Below are 21,434 nucleotides of genomic sequence, written 5' to 3' on the forward strand. Positions count from 1 at the left end.
TTTACTGAAAATAACCTTACAAACACACAAATCTTCCAAACTGATTCCATGTTATAGATCTTTAATCAAAAAACGTGTCTTTAACCTACCAATCCCCGAAGTACGTTCCGCTTTTGGGAAGCGTTTTGGAGAACGAATCCGATCAACTACTTACAACGCCATTCTTAAACACTGCAACATTAAATACTGCACCATGACAGAAGCAAAAAAACTCTTATCTCAATTTTTACTTTCCCTCACTTATGCCGAGACAGAAGATATTTTAGTTAATGTTCTTTAAATCTTGTTTTTTTTTTTTTATACATTTCAAAAGCATGTAGGTATCTTTGTACTTACCTGTATTCCTTACACTTACTTTACTTAAGATTATTTGCATTGTGTAACTAACTCAATTACTTAAATTGTAACTGGTTCCCCGCGATACAGGCGTAGCCTAGTGCGGAGACCTCTGTCATATCTGTTATTCATTTTATGGGCAATAAATTTATTCTTATTCTTATTCTTATTCTTATATTAATATTGTATGTTTTCGTTACTTTTATATATTTAACGTTTATATTATGTTTAAGGTGAGAACGTAAGTAAGTGCATATTTTATCGATAATTGAATCGACAAAGTAACATCCCTAGCTAACACAAAACCAGGGACCACCTACCAAAAAGAGAAATAACTAGCATATATCCATCCTTTTTCAATACATTATCTAAGTCATAAGGAAGTCAAGGATGAGTATATGCATTTTACACGAATTTTTATTAGGGGGGCTTGGTAAAGAAAAGGATGCATATAGTTTTCTTTGTGCTTATTTACTGACAAACTTGGTTGACAGAGTATAGCTATATGTATGGGATTAAACGAGACACGATTATAAACGCTGATTCTTCCTAAAATGTCATTGTTTCCGTGTTTGCAGACCTTTAATAATTTTCACATTAGGCAATACTGAACAAAGTTAGATTTATGTGACGTCATTATGGCCTGGTTGGGTTAGGTTTGCTTGGAAATTTTTGTTAAAAATCTCGTATTTTGGTGTATTATATGTTGAACAGCTTATTTTAGAATAGTAATATAAATACCTCATAGAATAACAGTAATCCTGGTGCCAAGAAGTAATTGTGTCGGCGACATTTTCTGGCGAAAATGAATCGCCATGAAGGTGTGTAATGATAATCAAAATTTGTTCGATGCTTTTGTCACTATGATTTTCTTTGCTTTGTTTTGTAACATCTTTATATGAATATTTGATCTATTTGCATACAAGATTACTTGGTTATTTTGAGAATATTAACCATGATATGAGCGGATTGTTGTTGAATATACGGTGATCTGTTTTCAGGAGTCAGCTGTGATTCTTGTTTGAAAAATAACTTCAGAGGACGACGGTACAAATGTTTAATATGCATCGATTACGACTTGTGCGCTGCCTGTTATGAGAGTGGCGCTACCACAAACCAACACACAACAGAGCACCCCATGCAATGTATTCTTTCAAGAAGTGACTTTGGTAAGACCTTAGTGCAAATCATATAGCTTACATTAATTTGGCCTAATTTTGCACCAACTGTCATTTGAATGGCACAGTTGTATTTTATCCAGATATTGTGTCTTTAATTAAAGTTTCTGTTGAATTGATCATAAAAAATAATTCATAGTAGCCCAAGAAATACGAAAGGAATATATATTTTATGCATATATTGACTATTTTGAAACTAGAAATAATTTTCAAATTATTTATATTTATTGTGCATTATAAACTAGTGCTTGTTCAGTGATTTTGAGTCTAAAGTATATATTTTAAGAGTAAAATAAAGACTACAGTACAAGTACATAATTTGTTATTTATTTACATTGGCGACTCCAACTTGTCCTTTGACGAAGGCCTCTTCTAAAGTCTTCCACTACTTCCTGTCTCTTGCAACACAATAGGGGTGTTTAATTAGTAATATGCAATAATAGACACATGTGTGAAGGTAGTTTATTTAGGCCACTGAGAAACTTTTTGGTATGAAACCAACCCTAAATATTTTGCCTAATTCATACATTTTTGCTGTCTAATCTTAATAATAATAAATAAATAAATAAATAAATAAATAAATATTGGGGACACCTGACACAGATCAACTTAGCCCCAAACTAAGCAAAGCTTGTGCTATGGGTGCTAAGCGACAATATACATACTTAAATAGATAAATACATACTTATATACATAGAAAACATCCATGACTCAGGAACAAAATATATGTGCTCATCACACGAATAAATACCCTTACCGGGATTCAAACCCAGGACCATGGCTTAGCAGGCAGGTTCATTACCGACTGAGCCAGACCGGTCATCAAATCTTGATTTTTCTCTGGGAGATTAAATTTCTTTTTTATATTAACGGGTTGGTCCATAGTAAAAGTTGCTCTGTAATACCTATATGGCCTATATCTTCACCCTGTAATAAATTTCAGATAGCTAATTAAACACCTATACTTTGTACTTTTCTGTAACATACATACTTATATATTACACGTAACCTGATTCTCAGTGTTCGAGTATGGTTTCCAACTTTCAAATATGTAACTAAGATTTCAGTCTTGTTTTGTCCAGTCAAGTGTAAAAATATGGGTGCGTACAACTTATCAAAAATATGTCCCATAGCACTTTATGTCGGCGGAATAAGGTCTCGGTACATATTTTTGAGTGGATAAAATCGATACGTATTTTTGCACTTGACTGTCCTATCAAACATAAATTCTATCTATTTCTATTTAGCCTTTTCTTCTGAACATGGTCTAGTGTTTATGATTGTTTGTTTAGATGAAGTCGCGTAGTTCAGTGTGCCTGTTGGCATAGGCCTCCTCCAGCTCTTTCCAGTATTTCCTCTGCCTGGCCAGTCTAGTCCAGAAAGGCCCTACAGTGGTTATAATTTCGTCCTCCCATCGTTTGAGTGGTGGGTGTTGAGCTCTTGAACCATCTCTGGGGTGCCACATGAGGACTTTTTGGCTCCATTTTTCGGTCTTACATCTTACAGTGTGCCCGGCCCACCTCCATTTTCGCATGTCTATGTGTATGAGGATGTCTCTAACTTTGGTTCTTTCCCTTATGTCGATGTTACGGCATTTATCCTTCAGTTTTACACCCAACATACTCCTCTCCATAGCTCTCTGGCACTTCGCAAGTTTGTCTCTTTGTTTTACAGTGAGGGACCAGGTTTCGCAACATAAATTCTACTCTAATACCATAGTTTTCCCTGTAGAAACGTTTCCAATCTTCTCTCTCATTTAAGAACAACTGTTTCTTGTCCTTTATGCAAGAGTATTATATTGCTTTCATCATCTACATTAGTCACCTTGAAAGAAATGGAGATGATTGGCACTAAATGAACCAATTATATCTTCAAACAACATGTTGCAGAAGTGGTAATGCCTATATTTCTATTTCTAGATCTGTACTATGGCGGCGAGGCCCTCGCCCTGGAGCAGCCGCAAGCCTACACGTGTCCATTCTGTAACCGCATGGGATTCACAGATACTGCACTCATGGAGCATGTCACAGCCGAGCACGCAGATACTACACTTGCCGTAAGTTGCTAGCGAACTTAGGAAGACTACATACTACTAGTTTACATTATAATTGTGGCCATAACTTTCCAGTCAGGGAAAAAACCTTATGCTCCATGTGCATTGTTTGAGCTGCCTTTACTTTGCCATGGGCTAAAGGTCGGCTCACACCGGAATGGCAGCGGCCGGCAGCGACGCGGTGAGCACTTTTAGTGTGAAATAATTGTAAACTTTATCTATATATTTAAAAAGATCATAAGGAAGAGAACTCAACAGGCCGCGTTGCGCCGCGCCGCGCGGTTAGTCAAGTGATACTGGTCTTTTTAAATATGTGGATAAAGATTAAAATTGCCACTCACTGCTCGCCGCTGCTGACCGCAGCCATTCTGGTGTGAGCTGACCCTAGGATAGCCACACTATTCACAGTCTTGAAAGATTATCCGAGTCCATAATTTTAATTCCTACGCAAAACAGAAAGAAAATCAGCATACTTAATTACATGTTACATAATTCTTTTTTTAAAAGATGTGGTGCATTTTTCCCGCACTAGTGGTTACATTTCTTATCGCGTCGTAACTTCAAAGGGTGTTCTGCTGTTTTCATTGAGGAACAATAACTGAAGTCAACACTGTATAAATTGAGTAGTTCTGATTTATAATTTATGATTTCAGGTGGTTTGTCCAGTATGCGCATCAATGCCAGGCGGAGAACCTAATTTTGTAACAGATGACTTCGCCGGTCATCTCACCCTTGAACATCGAACTGGCCCTAGAGATCTCATCTCATTTTTAATATCCTTTTTAAATAGACTGTATTAGTAAAATAAGATGCGATGCATCATAGAGATTATGGAAAAAAGTGTAGGTACTGTGTGTATGTATGTATGTGTGTGTTTAGTTTTTTTGGATATTTGATCATAATATTGAATGGCATCTTTTAAATATACAGTACAGCACTAAACTTGTTTAAGCTTCTGATAACCATAGTTATTTACTTCCATTTTCCTATCATGAACTACAGATGTAGTGCGAAAAGGGTTTTCTTCGGAAACATTCGTATTTGTCATGCTAGTTCAGTCAATGTCAGTACATCTTGTATTGACACTGACTGAAATAGCATGACATATTCGTACGTTTCGTAACAATTCGAAGGCAAATCTTTTTGCACTACATCTATACTCAATGATTAATACTTACAGAAAAAAATGTCCTACCTAATCATATTGCATTATTAATATTTAGTAGCTTAGATGGACTGTTCATTTACTTTATTTGACTAGTTTGGTGAATATGTTCCTTAACTAACCGCACGACGAGCCGAGCGGCATCCGGCACGGCGGCGTCCGGCGCATGCCGCACTCGGGCCGCGGCGTGAGCCGCGCCCGGCGGAGCAACATGCACTTCAGGTATTAACTCTCTTTGTATTCTTGAGCAATTCCCGTTAAGTTTGTACATTTGGATCACGTCTCCGATTTGGATAAAAATTGGTAGGCTGATAGAGTCCACGATGCTGAGCAAGATCCACTAGGTTTCCCAAAATGTCCTATGTTGTTTGTATGAAGCCTTCCTTTTTTGTTACCAGATGATAAGGAAAGTTTCATACAATCAACCTAATCAACAAGACGTGATCCAAATGTACAAACTTAACGGGAATTGCACTCTTAGGGTTGTTTGCACCATACCGTCTGTAACCGAATTTAGCGTTCGTAATTTTTTTGTATTTCCAATATCTATAGACATTTGCTGCACGACTTTGATGTGTCTTGTTACCTGTAGTTGATGCAACTGGCCCTTACTGTAATAAATCTCTCTCGATCCGTTTAGACGTGCCTCTGCCTTAGTTGAGAAGACATTCATTGAAAGAAATCGAAATATGAGTAATGTGACACTACGCAATTAGTCACATAAGTCTCGACCTTTCGGATACATTTTGGCGAATGTCAATGAGCGATCCGCTTTTACCTCCTTATTTAGTCGTGTTATTTTTTAATTTATTCTGAATTAGTTTAAGGAGCCTTTTGAGGGTAGTTTTTGTCTACATTAATCGAATCACCTAAAGATAGAGAGTGTATGTTGTCGCAAGTGAAGGCGAGTACACTCTCGGTGTGTTGCAGCACGAGCGGCGGGCTGTCGTCGCTGTCGCCGTCGTCGCGGGACGCGGTGGTGGACCCCATCGCGGAGCTGCTGTCGCAGCTGTCCGGCGTGCGGCGCGGCGCCGGCCAGCCCGGCACGCCCAGCCAGCTGCAGCAGCTGCAGATGCAGCTGCAGCTCGAGCGCCAGCAGGCCACGGTACGACAACTCCACCGACTGACACTTTGCGATCGAGATACCTGTCACTTCAAACAAACTAGAGGTGCGACGGATACCCGGTCACATACCGGATAGTTGCGTTATATCCGGCCCGATGGTGGGTAGTGTTTTAGTGCCTAATATTCAGAATTTGGGACCCTCCAATTAGCTCAAGTTTTTAACAAAAATTAACTCACTGTCAGTTTTGTGACGATAAAAAGCATGAAAATAAAAATATTGTTTTTGTGTTAATTACATAAACTCTAAGTCATAACCTACATTCAGAATGTGAAAAAAGTAAATTTTTGGGACAGATTTTATGCTTAATTGTCGTCACAAAACTGACAGCGAGTTAAATGTTGTTAACAACTTACGCTAATTGGGGGACCGAAACTCTGAAAATGCCCATAAGGAGAAAACTTAAGTAGCATAAATATTAAATAACAAAATATTTAAAGTCACACACAGGTAGAACGCCATTAATTAACATTATTAATGTGTACAAAGCGCGAGAACTTAGTGTTACTTAACCTCTTGCCGCCCAAGAAATCAAACGTAACTTCAGCTAAACACCCAATGTGCAATATATTAATTAGCCATCATCTTTTAAAGTCGTAAACGCCCACACCTTTGAAGCAATTTTTTTTAATGAAAACCTCGAGCAGGATTCTTTATATTTTTTTCTGGGTATATGTGGGTAAAAATAAATACAATACTTAAATTAAATTCTATTTCGGAATTCGGTGTTCATTTAAATATACATTGGGCGTTTGTTTGAAAAATAAATATCTATAATTTTATGAAGTATTTATGAAATTTTAAAGCATTTTTTTATGAGATAGCCTCTGATTATCATTTATTTCTTTCATAATTACATTATAAATAACATGACTAAAAAAATTTTTTTCTAAAGTCTGGGCGTTTATGTTGAGTGTAACTTTGTACAATGCATTGTACATTGGGCGGCAAGAGGATAATATAACAAAATATAAATATTAAGAGGTCAGTTTAGTCTCATCAATAATTATTAAACATTATAAAAGTACGAAAATAGTGTGTAAAAAGTTCATTTTCTATTAAATTAAAAAAATGGCTATATCACTCCTACAACTAGAAACTTGCAACTCGCACTGCCCATCGCGCCCGCTTGCCATCGAACTGACCTCATTTTGGCCGGGATATTCGGCCGAACATCCAGTATCAGCTCTAGCCACTATCCGTCGCATCTCTAATACAAATTTTGACGCATGTACTTATCAGCTGCAAATTTATCAATTAATTAATTCATAATTTCTCCATGCACTTATGCAGCTGATAGTACATGGCAAACCTGTCGTCGCCTGTCGTATTCTCACCACGATAGAGTTATACCGTGATCGAGTGAACTTACTTTTAACACTTTCGGTTTCGAGGCAAGAAGTTGACATAGAACGTAAAGTTTCTTATTTTGTTTAGGTTCGAAACCTATTAAATTCTTTTTTAGTTTTTCCATGTTTCGATGCATAAACGAGAAACTATATTGTACTCCATTTTTTAAGATTAGAATATTTCTTACCTCGAAAACAATGATATTTTTTTATTAAACTTAAATAAATGCATACAGGCTGTATTTTAATAACATGTCAGTGAAAGCACCTACAGGATCCCATGCTGCATGGTATGTACCTTTATTAAGAAAAAAGATATCGAGGCCTCCAATTCCCTAAGACCTGAAGCGAAGCGGACCCTGGTTTGATTTCATATAACCGTAATATGTATAGTTTCGTTATCCGTGCTCCCCTCGGAGTCTGAGGTGACGAGGGCGTCTCCGCGCCGGCTTCGGCTTGGGCGTCGGCTTCCAGAGAACTACAGATTGGTTCATTCAAATCGGTCAGGATGGAAAAGTCTGAAACTATAAGACATACGAAGATCTGTTCTTAGGAACCATGGCATCGATTTTTATAAAAAGAAAAACTGTACTGTATGTGTGTGTATGTGTGTGTTGTTTGTGTCATATATTTGAAAAAAAAAAAGTAGATGTTCTTGTTGAATATTGTAGCGGTGGTCACTTCGAACATATACTAAAATACATTAAATTATGTGAAAAAAATGCATTTTATTCATTTTAGACATAATATTTCATATAGACATTTGCCGCTTAAGACCTACACAATCGATATTTGAATAGAAAAAGTGTAAGTTTATTTTTTCAAAACAACCGGGTTCAATTCCCCAGCTGGGTACAGTTTTTTTTTTTCAAATGTATGAATGCACTTTTTATTAAAATCAATGACACAGTTTCTAAGAACAGATACTGACCGATTAGAATGAGCCACCCTGTATAGAAAACTACGTCGCCGCGCAGTCGCGACGAGCGGATCGGCCACGCTCGCCCGACCGTAGCCAGCGCGGACACAGGTCGTCAGCCGTGCGGGCCTTGCATCGGGTCGTGTCGTGTTCGCAGGCGGCCCGCCAGCAGCTGGAGCGCCTGCCGCGCCGCCCCGCCGCCGCCGCCGCGCCGCCGCCCGCGCCCGCGCCCGCCGCCGCGCCCGCGCCGCCGCCCGACCACGCCGACTCCCAGTACCTGCTCTCCGGCTTCCTGGGTGCGTACTCCGCTACTACACCGCTACCACACCGCTACCACCCCGCTACACCGCTCCGCATCTATACCGACTCCGAACCCGATAATTATATTTTCTGCATGAAATTGGTGGCGGCACTCCCGTACAAAAAGCGTAGAGGAATAAGTAGGAAAGAGTTGTAACTCCATACATCAGTCAATTCGAGTTATTTGTAGTGACATCTAACGTCAAACACGGTTTTGAAGTAAGGCAAGCCGAAAGATACGTACGTATACATACAACTCTTTCCTTCCTTATTCCTCTATGCAGAAAGGGAACTTCATACGAAACTAAACTTTAACAGCGGTTCAGGGTCACACATGGCTGAGTGACGGCGGTCGAGTTATGCCGAACTGAATAATTGCTACGTAGCAGTGCGAGCCCGAACGTTGATAGACTGAACCATTAGTGAGAGGAAATCACATATTATGTGCCCTGCCGAGTTAGAGCCGGTTTGTAACTCTTAATTTTACGTTCATAAGCGCACTGTAATATGCCTACATGAAAATAAATTACTTTATACTTTAATCTCACTAATGGTTGACTCTATACAATTTTACATCACGCTGTGTTTTTTTAACTCCCGACGTTAAAACGACGGGGTGTTATAAGGTTGACGTGTTTGTCTGTCCGAACGGTTTCGAACGGATGAACTGATTTAGATTTTTTTTTGTTTGAAAGCTGAATTATTTATTTTTTACATTTTGACCTAGTGCCCCCCCCTTTGAGATTCCGTATGACCCGCTATCACCTATAAAGCACTCGCTTAATATATATACGCCCCCAAAAGTAACATCTTAAGGAACATAAATAACATAATATATGAACGTTTCGACGCACGTCTGATGGCCGCTGTACACATATAGCCAACGGTTCCACCAACCCTTGGTGGTACCCCTTGGCGAAGATAAGAGCCGCTGTTTACACATTGGCGAACCAATCACTTGGCATTGGCTCTTCATGAAAGATGGACGTGGAATGGAAAAGGCTAGGAAATTCTAGGTCATTTACGTTGTCAGCAAAATTTCATTAAAAAATAATTACCCCGTAGTAAAATTAAATATTTGAAATATTAACAATTTTTTGAATATTCTGATAAGCACATTTATCTTTTTTTGGCAATACATTAAACATTTGCAAGATTATTTTATTTCCTAAAATCAACACTATTATTGGCATAGATAAACTTATTATTTTCGTAAATATTTCACTACTGTCCTCTCTGACGGCTGACGACAAACTGAATGAAGCGCCAACGTGTAAACGCAGTTGGCCATTGGCGCCAAGATCCTTTGATGTGTGGACAAAAAACCGACACCAATCGGTTGGCCGGCCAGCGCAAGCGCCAACTGCCAACTTACGGCCAAGTAGCCCTCTACACGCTTGGCCAAGGGGGTTGGTGGAACCGTTGGCCATATGTGTACAGCGGCCATGAGAGAACAAAGTTGAAGTGTCGGTCGGTTGCGCAGGAGCGACGACGGCCGTGTGCGCCGCGGAGGCGGAAACGCGCGCGGCGCTGCTGCGCGGCCTCGTGCTCGCGTCGCTGGGCCCCGCCGCGCCGCGCCCGCCGCCGCCCGCGCCGCGCGCGCTGCCCGCACCCGCCCCCGAGCCCGCGCCCGCGCCCGAGCCCGCGCCCGTCGTGCAGCCCCAGCCCGCGCTGCCGCTGCCGCGCACCAAGCCGCAGCCGCGCACCAAGGTATGCTGAGGGTGCCGTATAGAGTGTGCCCGCGCAGGCTCGTGCTCATCCCGCTGACTCTCTGGTTGTCGGCAGGAGGCGGCGGCGCGCGCGCACGCGGTGGCGCGACAGCTGCCGGAGGGCAGGTAGGAGCGCGGGGGCCGCGCGCCGGTGCCGCCGCCGCGCGTGCGGCGCGCTCGAGCGGCGCCGTGGCCCGCGCTGTCCGAGCCCCGCCCGAAGCCCGAGGCCGGCGCGGCGGTCCCCGAGGCCGCGCCAGAGTCCGGCCCCGCCGCGCCCTGTACAGACGTCGGTAGATGAAACTATTTAATGTTTATTCGTTAGATCGTACGGTAGTCTATATAATATTATTTATCCTCGCCGCGCGGCCCGCGGGTCGCGCGACGGTGTACATATGCGGCCGAGGCCGCCGCCGCCGCCCCGGTCAGACCGGGGCCGCGCTCGACTCGTTTCGTTGTTTTCGCTAACACTTATTAGTGGATGCTTATGTTTGTTTTGTTGGCTTTCGAAAAATCAGTGTGGTTTCCTTTGTCGTAGAGAGTAATAGCTATGGAATGTTTTAATCGATTTAAATACATAATTAAATTATAAATAATTATCGTCGGATAGGCAGTTTACTTTATGAATTTAACTATAATATTTCGGGGGGAGCCGGAGGAGACTGATATTTTAACGATTGTCGTCCATATTGAAACAAAACAGCAAACGGTTCCAATATTGACAAAGACCAACAAGATTAGTGATACTTATTTCATCGATTTTTTGCAGTTGTAAAAATCTACATCTAGTGTTGAAGTAAAAATATAGATAAATAAATATTAATAGATGTGTAAATGGCACCAAACCCGGTGATTTGTTAAATAATACTGGCTCCTCTACTATTCTTGGAAAAAACAGAAAGTGAACTGGTAAAAAGCTACTTACCCACAATTTTTTCACTAGCTACTCAAAAGAAAGTGCTTATTAGTTTGATTATTATACTCCGACATTACAAAATGTTTGTATGTACCCTAATTAAATTCTATAATATTAAAATGTTTTTCATTATTTATATGTACAGTCTGGCAAAAAAGAATAGAAATTAAAGTGGCAACATCGTAGTTACACCATGTGTCATAAACATAAACTAAAATTGTGTAATACCTACTTATTTTAATATTTGAATTTCATTCGAATAAATATGACTCGTACACTTTGTTAGAATACAATATTGAAGTATTGTTATCTCTAATGTGTTAGTATGGAATTAAATATAAATTAACTATTAGGACTGTGGGAATTGTGGGATGCATGCAATGCAGCATTGCATATTTGCAAACGCATATTATTTTTAACCGCCTTCCAAATCTCAAGGGAAGGGGTTCTCAATTCGTCTGTATTTTTTTTTTAATGTTTGTTCCTCGATATCTCCGTCGTTACTGGACCGATTTTGAAAAATTTTTTTGGTTGAATGTATATGCATACAGATTGGTCCCATTTTTCTCAGAACCCAGTTCTGGTGGTGGGATCCTGGAGAAATCGAGGGAACTCCTCAAATCTGAAAGGCATACATATGGTGATTTTGTGTTTTTAAAGGAACAGCATGCATTTAGTACGGAACAGTGACATTTGGTGCAGTGGAACTCCTGATGATGGTCAGAATGGAACTCCTCAAATCTGAACGGCACACTTATAGTGACTTTGGTATTTTTATAAGAACAGCATGCACTTACGTCCAGAATAGTGACATTTGGTGCAGTGGAACTGCTGATGATGGTCAGAACGGAACTCCTCAAATCTGAACGGCACACTTATAGTGACTTTGGTATTTTTATAAGAACAGCATGCACTTACGTCCAGAACAGTGACATTTGGAGCAGTGGAACTGCTGATGAAGAGTGAGCCGCCCCTGGTTAGAGTTCCGTTCTGATAATCATTCTCATCTGTAAGTACTTCAGAATCATCCAAATTTCAAAATTGGTTCAGAAATGACGGAGATATCGAATAACAAACATTAAAAAATATACAGACGAATTGATAACATAATCCAACATTTGAAAGTATTTATCACCAGAACCCCAAAGGAAGGTGGTTTTTTTATCTTAAAAATTATGTAAGAAATAAGTCATGGAGAATCCGGCCAAATACCGGATAGTAGCGTATTATCCGGGCGGATACCGGATAGTGTTTTATGCCTAATATTAGGAGAACAAATAAATCACTATCAAAGGTCAGTTTTAATCTCACAATTTTATGAATTACAAACATTGGAACCGGTGCGACCGGTACCGCCCATCGTGTCCGCGAGCTATCAAATTTACTTCATTTATACCGGATAATCAACGGGTGGATACCGGATATCCGGCGGTATTTGGCCGAATATCCGGTATCCGGCCGAACCACTATCTGTTGCATCTCGACTTAACATAGGTACCCTTACCTACGCCACATCTCGGACATTGGCGATCAAATATATGAAAGAGGCGCGTTCCTAACACGCGTACTATGCTGTCTATGCTTGTATGAGTGAAATATGACAGGTCGACTGTTCGTGTTTTTGACAGGCGGTAACTGTGAGTTAACCGAGAGGGGGCGGGCGGCACTTTCAGCAGGGAGCGGGAGTGGCCATAGGTACTATACGATAGTACTCTTTATTATACTGTGCCCACGCCACGTAGCGTCATCCGCAAGCACACTATTTCTACCTGCTCACTAAAAAAAACATTATGTATCTTTTATTTTTCAGACCTACTACTCTTATACTTAAAGCCTGACCAGAAATATATGACTAACGCGCCATGTTGCGGAATTTCATTAGAACTATTTTCTTCATACTAAACTGAACTGTCACTCCATACATCAGAATAAAAACATTTTACAAATAATTTTTAAGAAAAAAAAAACCGCCTTCCTTTGGGGTTCTGGTGATAAATACTTTCAAATGTTGGATTATGTTATCAATTCGTCTGTATATTTTGTAATATTTGTTATTCGATATCTCCGTCATTTCTGAACCAATTTTGAAATTTGGATGATTCTGAAGTACTTAATACAGATGAGAATGATTATCAGAACGGAACTCTAACCAGGGGCGGCTCACTCTTCATCAGCAGTTCCGCTGCACCAAATGTCACTGTTCTGGACGTAAGTGCATGCTGTTCTTATAACAATACCAAAGTCACTATAAGTGTGCCGTTCAGATTTGAGGAGTTCCATTCTGACCATCATCAGGAGTTCCACTGCACCAAATGTCACTGTTCAGTACGTAAATGCATACTGTTCCTTTAAAAACACAAAAATCACTATGTACCTATGCTTTTCAGATTTGAGGAGTTCCCTCGATTTCTCCAGGATCCCACCACCAGAACTGGGTTCTGAGAAAAATGGGACCAATCTGTATGCATATACATTCAATAAAAAAAAATTCAAAATCGGTCCAGTAACGACGGAGATATCGAGGAACAAACATTAAAAAAAAAAAAACAGACGAATTGAGAACCCCTTCCCTTGAGATTTGGAAGGCGGTTAAAAATACAACCGACTTCAAAAAGGAAGAAAATGATATTATCAGTATTTTAAGTATATGCGTTACCGACGGATATGTTTGAAGTCGGTGCCAAAGCTGCCAAGTAGGGATGTCACGAATGTCGCATGTGTCACATTCGCGAATGCGAATGCGAATATTCAGAATGCTAATATCGCTGAATTTCATAAAAAATTGGTTGTCTGTAAAGTCGGTTTACAGACGGTAGTTTAACGTGATAACGTCAAACATTACAGTAGTATAGACAGGGGCGGTCAGAGTATAGCAAAAGGGGCCCGATTCTGGGACTTTTTTCACGTTTTTTTATTTATTTATTTATTAAAAATACACAAAAGTTAACAGTATTTCACCAAAGCACTTATGTGGTAATATAATTATGTACATGTTAAATTGACATAAATAAAAGCAAACACACTTAAAAGTTAAACTATGGTTATTACATTAATCACCTAAGGAGTGTAGAGTCTATGAACCTTAAGAGTTTTCTGTAAAACACACCAACACTATCAGCAAATATGTCAATATCGTCTGTCTCCAACATGATGCGGTTAAGAGCAGCTCGGGCTCGAGCGGTGCGCCGGCCGCCGCGAACAGGCGCCGCCGCCGCCGCGCCGGCACCGCGCCCGGCATGCCAACCACCACATTCGCTCTTGGCACTTGCAGCCCCATTCTCTCAAGCACGGATGCGTCATCTACTCTATGGTGAAACAGTTGGCGGTAATGCATAATATGCAGCAGTTTCCGTCTGGTTTCTAGAGTTTGAAGACCAACCATTCCTGTTACGAATAGAGATGGATACATATATGGGTAATATCCGTACAGTCGTTTGTAAATGTGCCTACAGAACTTTCTCTGCACTCTTTCTAGCATAGTGTTTTGTTTTTATTAGAAAGAATGCATTAAAATAAGCATCTTTTATAAATTAAAGTTTTTTTAAAACCTACTAATTTAGGAGTTAGAGTGGTGCAGAGTTGCAAAATTTTCCCGTAGCATTACTAAGGCGCCAGAGACAGAAAGCGATATCGACGGAGCCCCGCTTATTACAGAAACTGCACAGAATAGGAGCCTTCGGCCGTTTGAAGATACCTAACGAACCTAACTTATACCTATATAAAAGTCGTCATTTTGTATCCTAGACCGTTTGCGAGACACGCGTTAATTCTATTAAAGTGCTAGTGCCATTTACTAATCTTAGAACCCTAATATCTCAGTAAATATTAATAGAGAAGAAAAAGTTTATATAACAAACCCATGATGACTTTTGTGTCAAAGTAACAGTCAGCAATGTCAGATTCCACATTGTTCATTAATTTTGGAATCAGCACCCTCTAAAACCCATTTTACGACACCCGTGACGACTTTTGTGTCAAAGTGACAGTCAGCAATGTCAGATTCCAAATTGGTTATTAATTTTGGAGTCAGCACCCCCTAAAACCTATTTTACGACACCCATAATAATAATAATAATAATAAAAATATTTATTGCCATAACTACCAACACAAATACATAAGAAAAAATTAGAAACAAAATGGATAAAAAAACTTAAACAATGTAGCAGTAGAAATAAGAATAATAAAAAAAAAAACCTAAAATTAACATCAACTACATCTTAAACTATATTTACAGATAAACATTTGGTAGGCTTAGGCAATGGGTACCCGTCTCAGCTTGTTGCCAGATATATAGGTACATATATCCAGCGCTGGTTTTCAGATGGGCCCCTTTTCCTACGGGTCGGTCGTTCAGTTTCGGGATGCATAGGACAGAACCCCGTATCTTCCCCGTCTATTGTGCGTGTGTGTGCGTACGTGCGTGTGTGCGTGTGTGCGTGCGTGCGTGCGTGCGTGCGTGCGTGCGTGCGTGCGTGCGTGTGTGTGTGTGTGTGTGTGTGTGTGTGTGTGTGTGTGTGTGTGTGTGTGTGTGTGTGTGTGTGTGTGTGTGTGTGTGCGCGCGCGTGTGTGTGTGTTGTGTGTGTGTGTGTGTGTGTGTGTGTGTGTATAAATATAGATATATTATGTATGTGTGTGTAAAGTACAAAGTGCATGTAAAGTTGCTACATATATAAATTGCGTATAGGTATATATAAATGTATAGGTATGTATTACTTACTTAGTTCTTTAACCATGACGACTTTTGTGTCAAAGTGACAGTCAGCAATGTCAGATTCCACATTGTTCATTAATTTTGGAATCAGCACTCCCTAAAACCTATTTTACGACACCCATGACGACTTTTGTGTCAAAGTGACAGTCAGCAATGTCAGATTCCACATTGGTCATTAATTTTGTAATCAGCACCCCCTAAAACCTATTTTACGACACCCATGACGACTTTTGTGTCAAAGTGACAGTCAGCAATGTCAGATTCCACATTGTTCATTAATTTTGGAATCAGCACTCCCTAAAACCTATTTTACGACACCCATGACGACTTTTGTGTCAAAGTGACAGTCAGCAATGTCAGATTCCACATTGGTCATTCATTTTGGAATCAGCACCCCCTAAAACCTATTTTACGATACCCATGACGACTTTTGTGTCAAAGTGACAGTCAGCAATGTCAGATTCCAAATTGGTCATTAATTTTGGAATCAGCACCCCCTAAAACCTATTTTACGACACCCATGACGACTTTTGTGTCAAAGTGACAGTCAGCTATGTCAGATTCCACATTGTTCATTAATTTTGGAATCAGCACTCCCTAAAACCTATTTTACGACACCCATGACGACTTTTGTGTCAAAGTGACAGTCAGCAATGTCAGATTCCACATTGGTCATTCATTTTGGAATCAGCACCCCCTAAAACCTATTTTACGACACCCATGACGACTTTGGTGTCAAAGTGACAGTCAGCAATGTCAGATTCCAAATTGGTCATTAATTTTGGAATCAGCACCCTTAAAACCTATTTTACGACACCCATGATGACTTTTGTGTCAAAGTGACAGTCAGCAATCTGAGGTACTACATATTTGTAATCTGAAAGTAATCAAGTCAATAATTTCAGTTATTTTGAATCGACTATGATTCCGAATTATTGGTAATAGTAATTATTGTATAGATGATTAGTGATTCCTTTATATGTAATGGTAATTTACCGTTTCACTTGATTACATTACAAGTAATCTGACACCCAGTAGTGGATTACAAAGTAAAATCAAGTAATCGTGTAATCCGGAATCGATTACGATTTGCCCATCTCTGTGGCGCTGCTGCAAGTTTTGAGACAGAAGTATATGCTAGAAAGAGATGCAGATATTTGCCACTCACTCTTACCTATAGTTGCGTCTCAAAACTTGCAGCAATAACTTGCTGGTCTAAACTCAGCTTAACGAGAACAACACACGGGCGCGCCATCTGTCCCAGCTGTGGTGCTTTACTCAGGCCACACGCTATAACCCACCTATAACCATACCGAGCGCATTGATCAGCCGCTTAGTTCCAACGCGCGCCAATAGATGGCGCAAAAACTATATTGCGAAACGGGACAATGACGTCATCTTTTTCGTGCATGCTGCCCGTAGTAACGAGTTATTAGACGTTATCACGTCAAAAAACAAAATAAAAACCAAGCAATCACCAACAACCCGCTAGGTAAAAATGCTTAATATTGGTCAAAATGCCGAGTACGAACTTCACGCCGTACGAATTGAGCTATCTGCGCATGCGCGAGTCGACAGTCGACAAATAGCAATTGGAGCGGCCGGCGCGGGCGAGGAACAAGCTGCGACTTGCACATATTCGCATTCGCAAAACATTCGCATCGTTTGAAGCGAATGCAAATGTTTAAAAGAATACGAATCTTTCGCATATGCGAATGCGAATGCAAATATTCGTAACATCCCTAAGTACTGCCAAGCCAAATTATGAAGAATATCATGAATTTGGTCCAACTCTATAAGGATGCGTTTGCTATAAATTTTAATAAATATCATACACGAAAGAAAAAACGACAAGGTCCACTAGACTTGTATAGATGCGTTTGCTAAGTAGTACTGAACCTCGATAAGTTTGAGATTGACATAGCTGTCACTTCATACAAACTTTGACGTATGTATTTGGTATAACTGTTATCGCTAATCTCATTCTTATTAGAGTTGTGCCTGCTCGTTCACTGAAAAGATCGCTCCCAACGAGTACGATCTCCGAAGTGTACTAGTTCGTTCTTTTAGGACATTTAGTACAGTAGTACACCAAGAGAGCGAGAGACAAATTTTGCATATGGCGTACAGTAACGCTCGATCGTAATAGCCGAGAGCTGATCGGCCGTTTTCGCGCGCTCTCGGTCCGAGTCAGTCGATTCTAGTTCGGTTGCGGTCGGATCACACGGATCGCTTTGCTGTCATTGTCACTTCTCGGCTCTTCGCTCCTTTCGCATCCATTCTGTTGCGCGTGTGTGAGTGTAGTTGGGGCGTTTATTGCAAAACCTAAAATTTTTTGACCAAAGCATGAAACTTGGCGCAGTTGTTCCTTATATCAAAATAAGCCGATTAAGATCGGGAGCCTTCGGGAGCCTCCCCCCTGGGGCCCGGGAGGGGGGGTCAAAGTACCGCTTCTCCCGGCTTAGTTTGGAAAATTCTAACTTACCCCGTTTAGTTAATAGGTCATGTTTGGTATCGTTTTCGAGTAAATCAATAACGTAGAATTCATTTTTGGTACTAAAATTATAATTTACTGGTAAATAAAATAAAATAAATTAAAAACTTTGAAATTTTCATCCATAATTTACAAATTCAAGTCATCATAAATGACAAACTGTTTGCTTTTTCTATAAATAAAAAATATGATATGAAAGCCTATTTAATATAGATTGTAAAAAATAGAACTTTTATCCACCTTTACTAACATTAAGTTCCATAAAAAAAATACTTTAAGACGCGCGGCGTCGGGACGCCGCGAAGGTAATTTTAAAATGCCTTTATTTTAAAAACTCTATTAGACCCCGTTTAGCTATTAGGTCATGTTTGATATCGTTTTTGAGTAAATTAATAACAAAGAATTTAGTTTTGGTACTAAAATTATAATTTAATGGTAAATAAATAAATAAAAAAAATATATTCATCTATGATTTACAAATTCAAGTCAACAAAAATGTCAAATTGTTTGCTTTTTCTTTAAATATGATGTAAAAGCCTATTTAATATAGATTATAAAAAATATAACTTTTACCCACCTTTACTAACGAGTGACGTTTTTATTTATTCAGCAAATACATATCAAAATAAAGCTTATATTAATATTATATTAATTCTACGTTTGCCCGGGGCATCGTCCCTAGGAGGCTTGCCGCGTTTCCTCGCTGTATGGCTTAGGCTCAGCCGTTGTGCAAGGAAATTGGCCGTGCGTAGGTCACCAGACACCCAGACAAGTTTGGTGGAAACTTCCTTCACAAACTGCTTGGTGTCTGATGACCATGGTCCAAATGTTTCAAATGCAATTGCCGCAAATATGTAGTTGTTTTTTAAAAATGCATATTTGCAGCACCTGTTAAACTGGGTGTTTTCAGCAGCAGTCCCTGGTTTCTGGGCCGAGCGTTAGACGTTGGACGGAGCCAAGGTATCCACACAGGTCACGCCCCACGCCAAGGGTCGTCTCAGAAACCAAGGCACAAGCGAGCAACCATCAGGCCGCTTTCCGTCTGCTGCTGACAAGCCGACAGGTTCGAGGGTTGTCGGTATGTTCGCTGTGCCGAGAGCCTTGCGGATTAGATCGTTAAGTGCAGCGTGTCAGAAAATTCGGCCAGCACTAGACTGGCAGTGGAGTCCGTGGTGTCCTAATGCGTCGGCAGCAAGGGTGTGGTTGGCAGGTCTTTAGCCCCAGTCTTAGACAAATGGCAGTATATGATGAAGTAAGGCAGCCTCGGAAGGAGGAATGTTCTCCAATTGTCGATCTTTTCTACTAAAGGGGTACTTCCAACACTCATTCACCGTTGCGTAAGGACCCTTGATCTGAAACAATATGTGCATTGTCATTTTATTTAAACAGATTCTACAACTATCAAATTACAACATTTTGGCGGATCACGTACCTAACCTTCAGTATTACACACTTACCTATCATATAAAATAATTACAAACTTTAATAGAATCTGATTTGCCTATCTATGATATTGCTCCATCTCGTAATAGTTTGAAGCCTTGGGTGGCCATGTTTCTCCCTTGTTGATCGTTTCAAGCTGCGTTTATCGTACCTATCCCATACTATGTCTAATCTAGAAACGTTTTCCTTTGGCATTGAAGCATGGCACGCATTTAGCTAGTCCACCTAAGGTGTCAAACTATTAAGACTATTATTAAGATGGAGCATTATCAGAGGTAAATCAGATTCTACTAAAGTTTGTAATTATTTTTATGATAGGTAAGTGGGTAATACTGAAGGTTACGTGATCCACCAAATAGTTGTAATTTGATAGTTGTAGAATCTAGAATGATAATGCACATATTGTTTCAGACCAAGTCGTTGCGCAACGGTGAATGAGTGGTCGAAGTACCTACCTCTTTAGGTACCAGAAAAGATCGACAATTGGAGAACATACCTCCTTCAGAGGCTGCCTTGCATCAGCATACCAGCGCACAGTGTACCAGGGGCCCATTTCTCGAAGCTACAAGTTACAATGGTCAACTGGTTGTCAATGTCTAATATGACAAGTTGGAAAGAGACTTCCGCTTGTAACTTTCAGTTTTGAGAAATAGGCCTCAGGGCGTTTTTGTTTGGAGTCCGTCCGTGAAAATTGCCGTCTGTCTTCTTGGGGATGGAAGGAAGAAGGAGACGAATGGGTACCATCACACTGGTCAGACAACACTGAAGTGGCCAGTATATGCTTAGATTCTAAGCCTTAGAACTTACAAGATGTAAATAATGAATAAATGTAAAGCAGGTTGCAAAAACCGATGCAACTGCATAAAGAGGGTAGAGCCCTCTTTATGCAGTTGCATATGTACCCAGCTATGTCTCTGTGTAGGGAATTGTCTTGAAGCACAAGATCTGTAGTTAGTGGGTATCATTTACGAGTAATTTATATTACTCACACACATAATATCATCAAAGTAAAAAATTGACATTTATATACATTTCTTTCAGGATTCACTACAATGAATAAATAACAGGTACAGTCGGTCTTTAGAGCGTGTGGTCCGACCCGAGTGTTGCCGTTGTCGACACCGGAGTCAATAATAATGACTCTTTTTCTATTTATGCATTAACACACCTCTGACACTGGCGATCAAATACGTGAAAGAGGCGCGTTCCCCGCACACAGTCTAAGCTCGCGTAGGTGAACGCGTACTATCCTTTGTAAGTGAGATATGACAGGTCGACTGTTCGCGTTTTTGACGGGCGGCACTTTCAGCGGGGAGCGGGAGTGGCCATACTGTACGATAGTAGGTACTCTTTATTATACTGTGGCATTAGTAAAGCCTCATAATGTTTTTTCAGCAAGTAGATTAAAAAAAATTACAAAAAACATATTTGTTGTTTTGATTTTTAAATTGCTAAACATTCTTTTATTTTTACAAGAAATTAATTTCCCATTCATTTTTTTTATCCGAAATTAATAAAATACATGACCTTTTCGCTAATTGGGGTCTGATAGAGTTTTTAAAATAAAGGCACTTTAAAATTACGTTTGCGGCGTCCCAACGAAGTTTTTTTTATGGAACTTAAAGTTAGTAAAGGTAGGTAAAAGTTATATTTTATATAGTCTATTCTAAATAAGCTTTAATATCATATTTTTATATATATAGAAAAAGCAAACCGTTTGACATTTATGGTGACTTGAAT

At 40.0% G+C, this 21,434-nt stretch overlaps 1 protein-coding gene across 1 annotated transcript; it reads left to right on the top strand.

The window, feature by feature from the left end:
* Positions 1-971: 971 nt before the first annotated feature.
* Positions 972-10,401, top strand: LOC125232001 (E3 ubiquitin-protein ligase Kcmf1). Its single transcript, XM_048137610.1, has 9 exons — positions 972-1,157; positions 1,338-1,505; positions 3,434-3,570; positions 4,221-4,340; positions 4,860-4,954; positions 5,663-5,837; positions 8,281-8,419; positions 9,907-10,133; positions 10,209-10,401. Exons 1-9 carry the CDS (start codon positions 1,142-1,144, stop codon positions 10,260-10,262), a joined length of 1,131 nt encoding a protein of 376 aa, XP_047993567.1. The 5' UTR covers positions 972-1,141; the 3' UTR covers positions 10,263-10,401.
* Positions 10,402-21,434: the final 11,033 nt, after the last annotated feature.

The sequence above is a fragment of the Leguminivora glycinivorella genome, chromosome 1, assembly GCF_023078275.1.
Source record: "Leguminivora glycinivorella isolate SPB_JAAS2020 chromosome 1, LegGlyc_1.1, whole genome shotgun sequence".
NCBI lineage: Eukaryota > Metazoa > Arthropoda > Insecta > Lepidoptera > Tortricidae > Leguminivora > Leguminivora glycinivorella.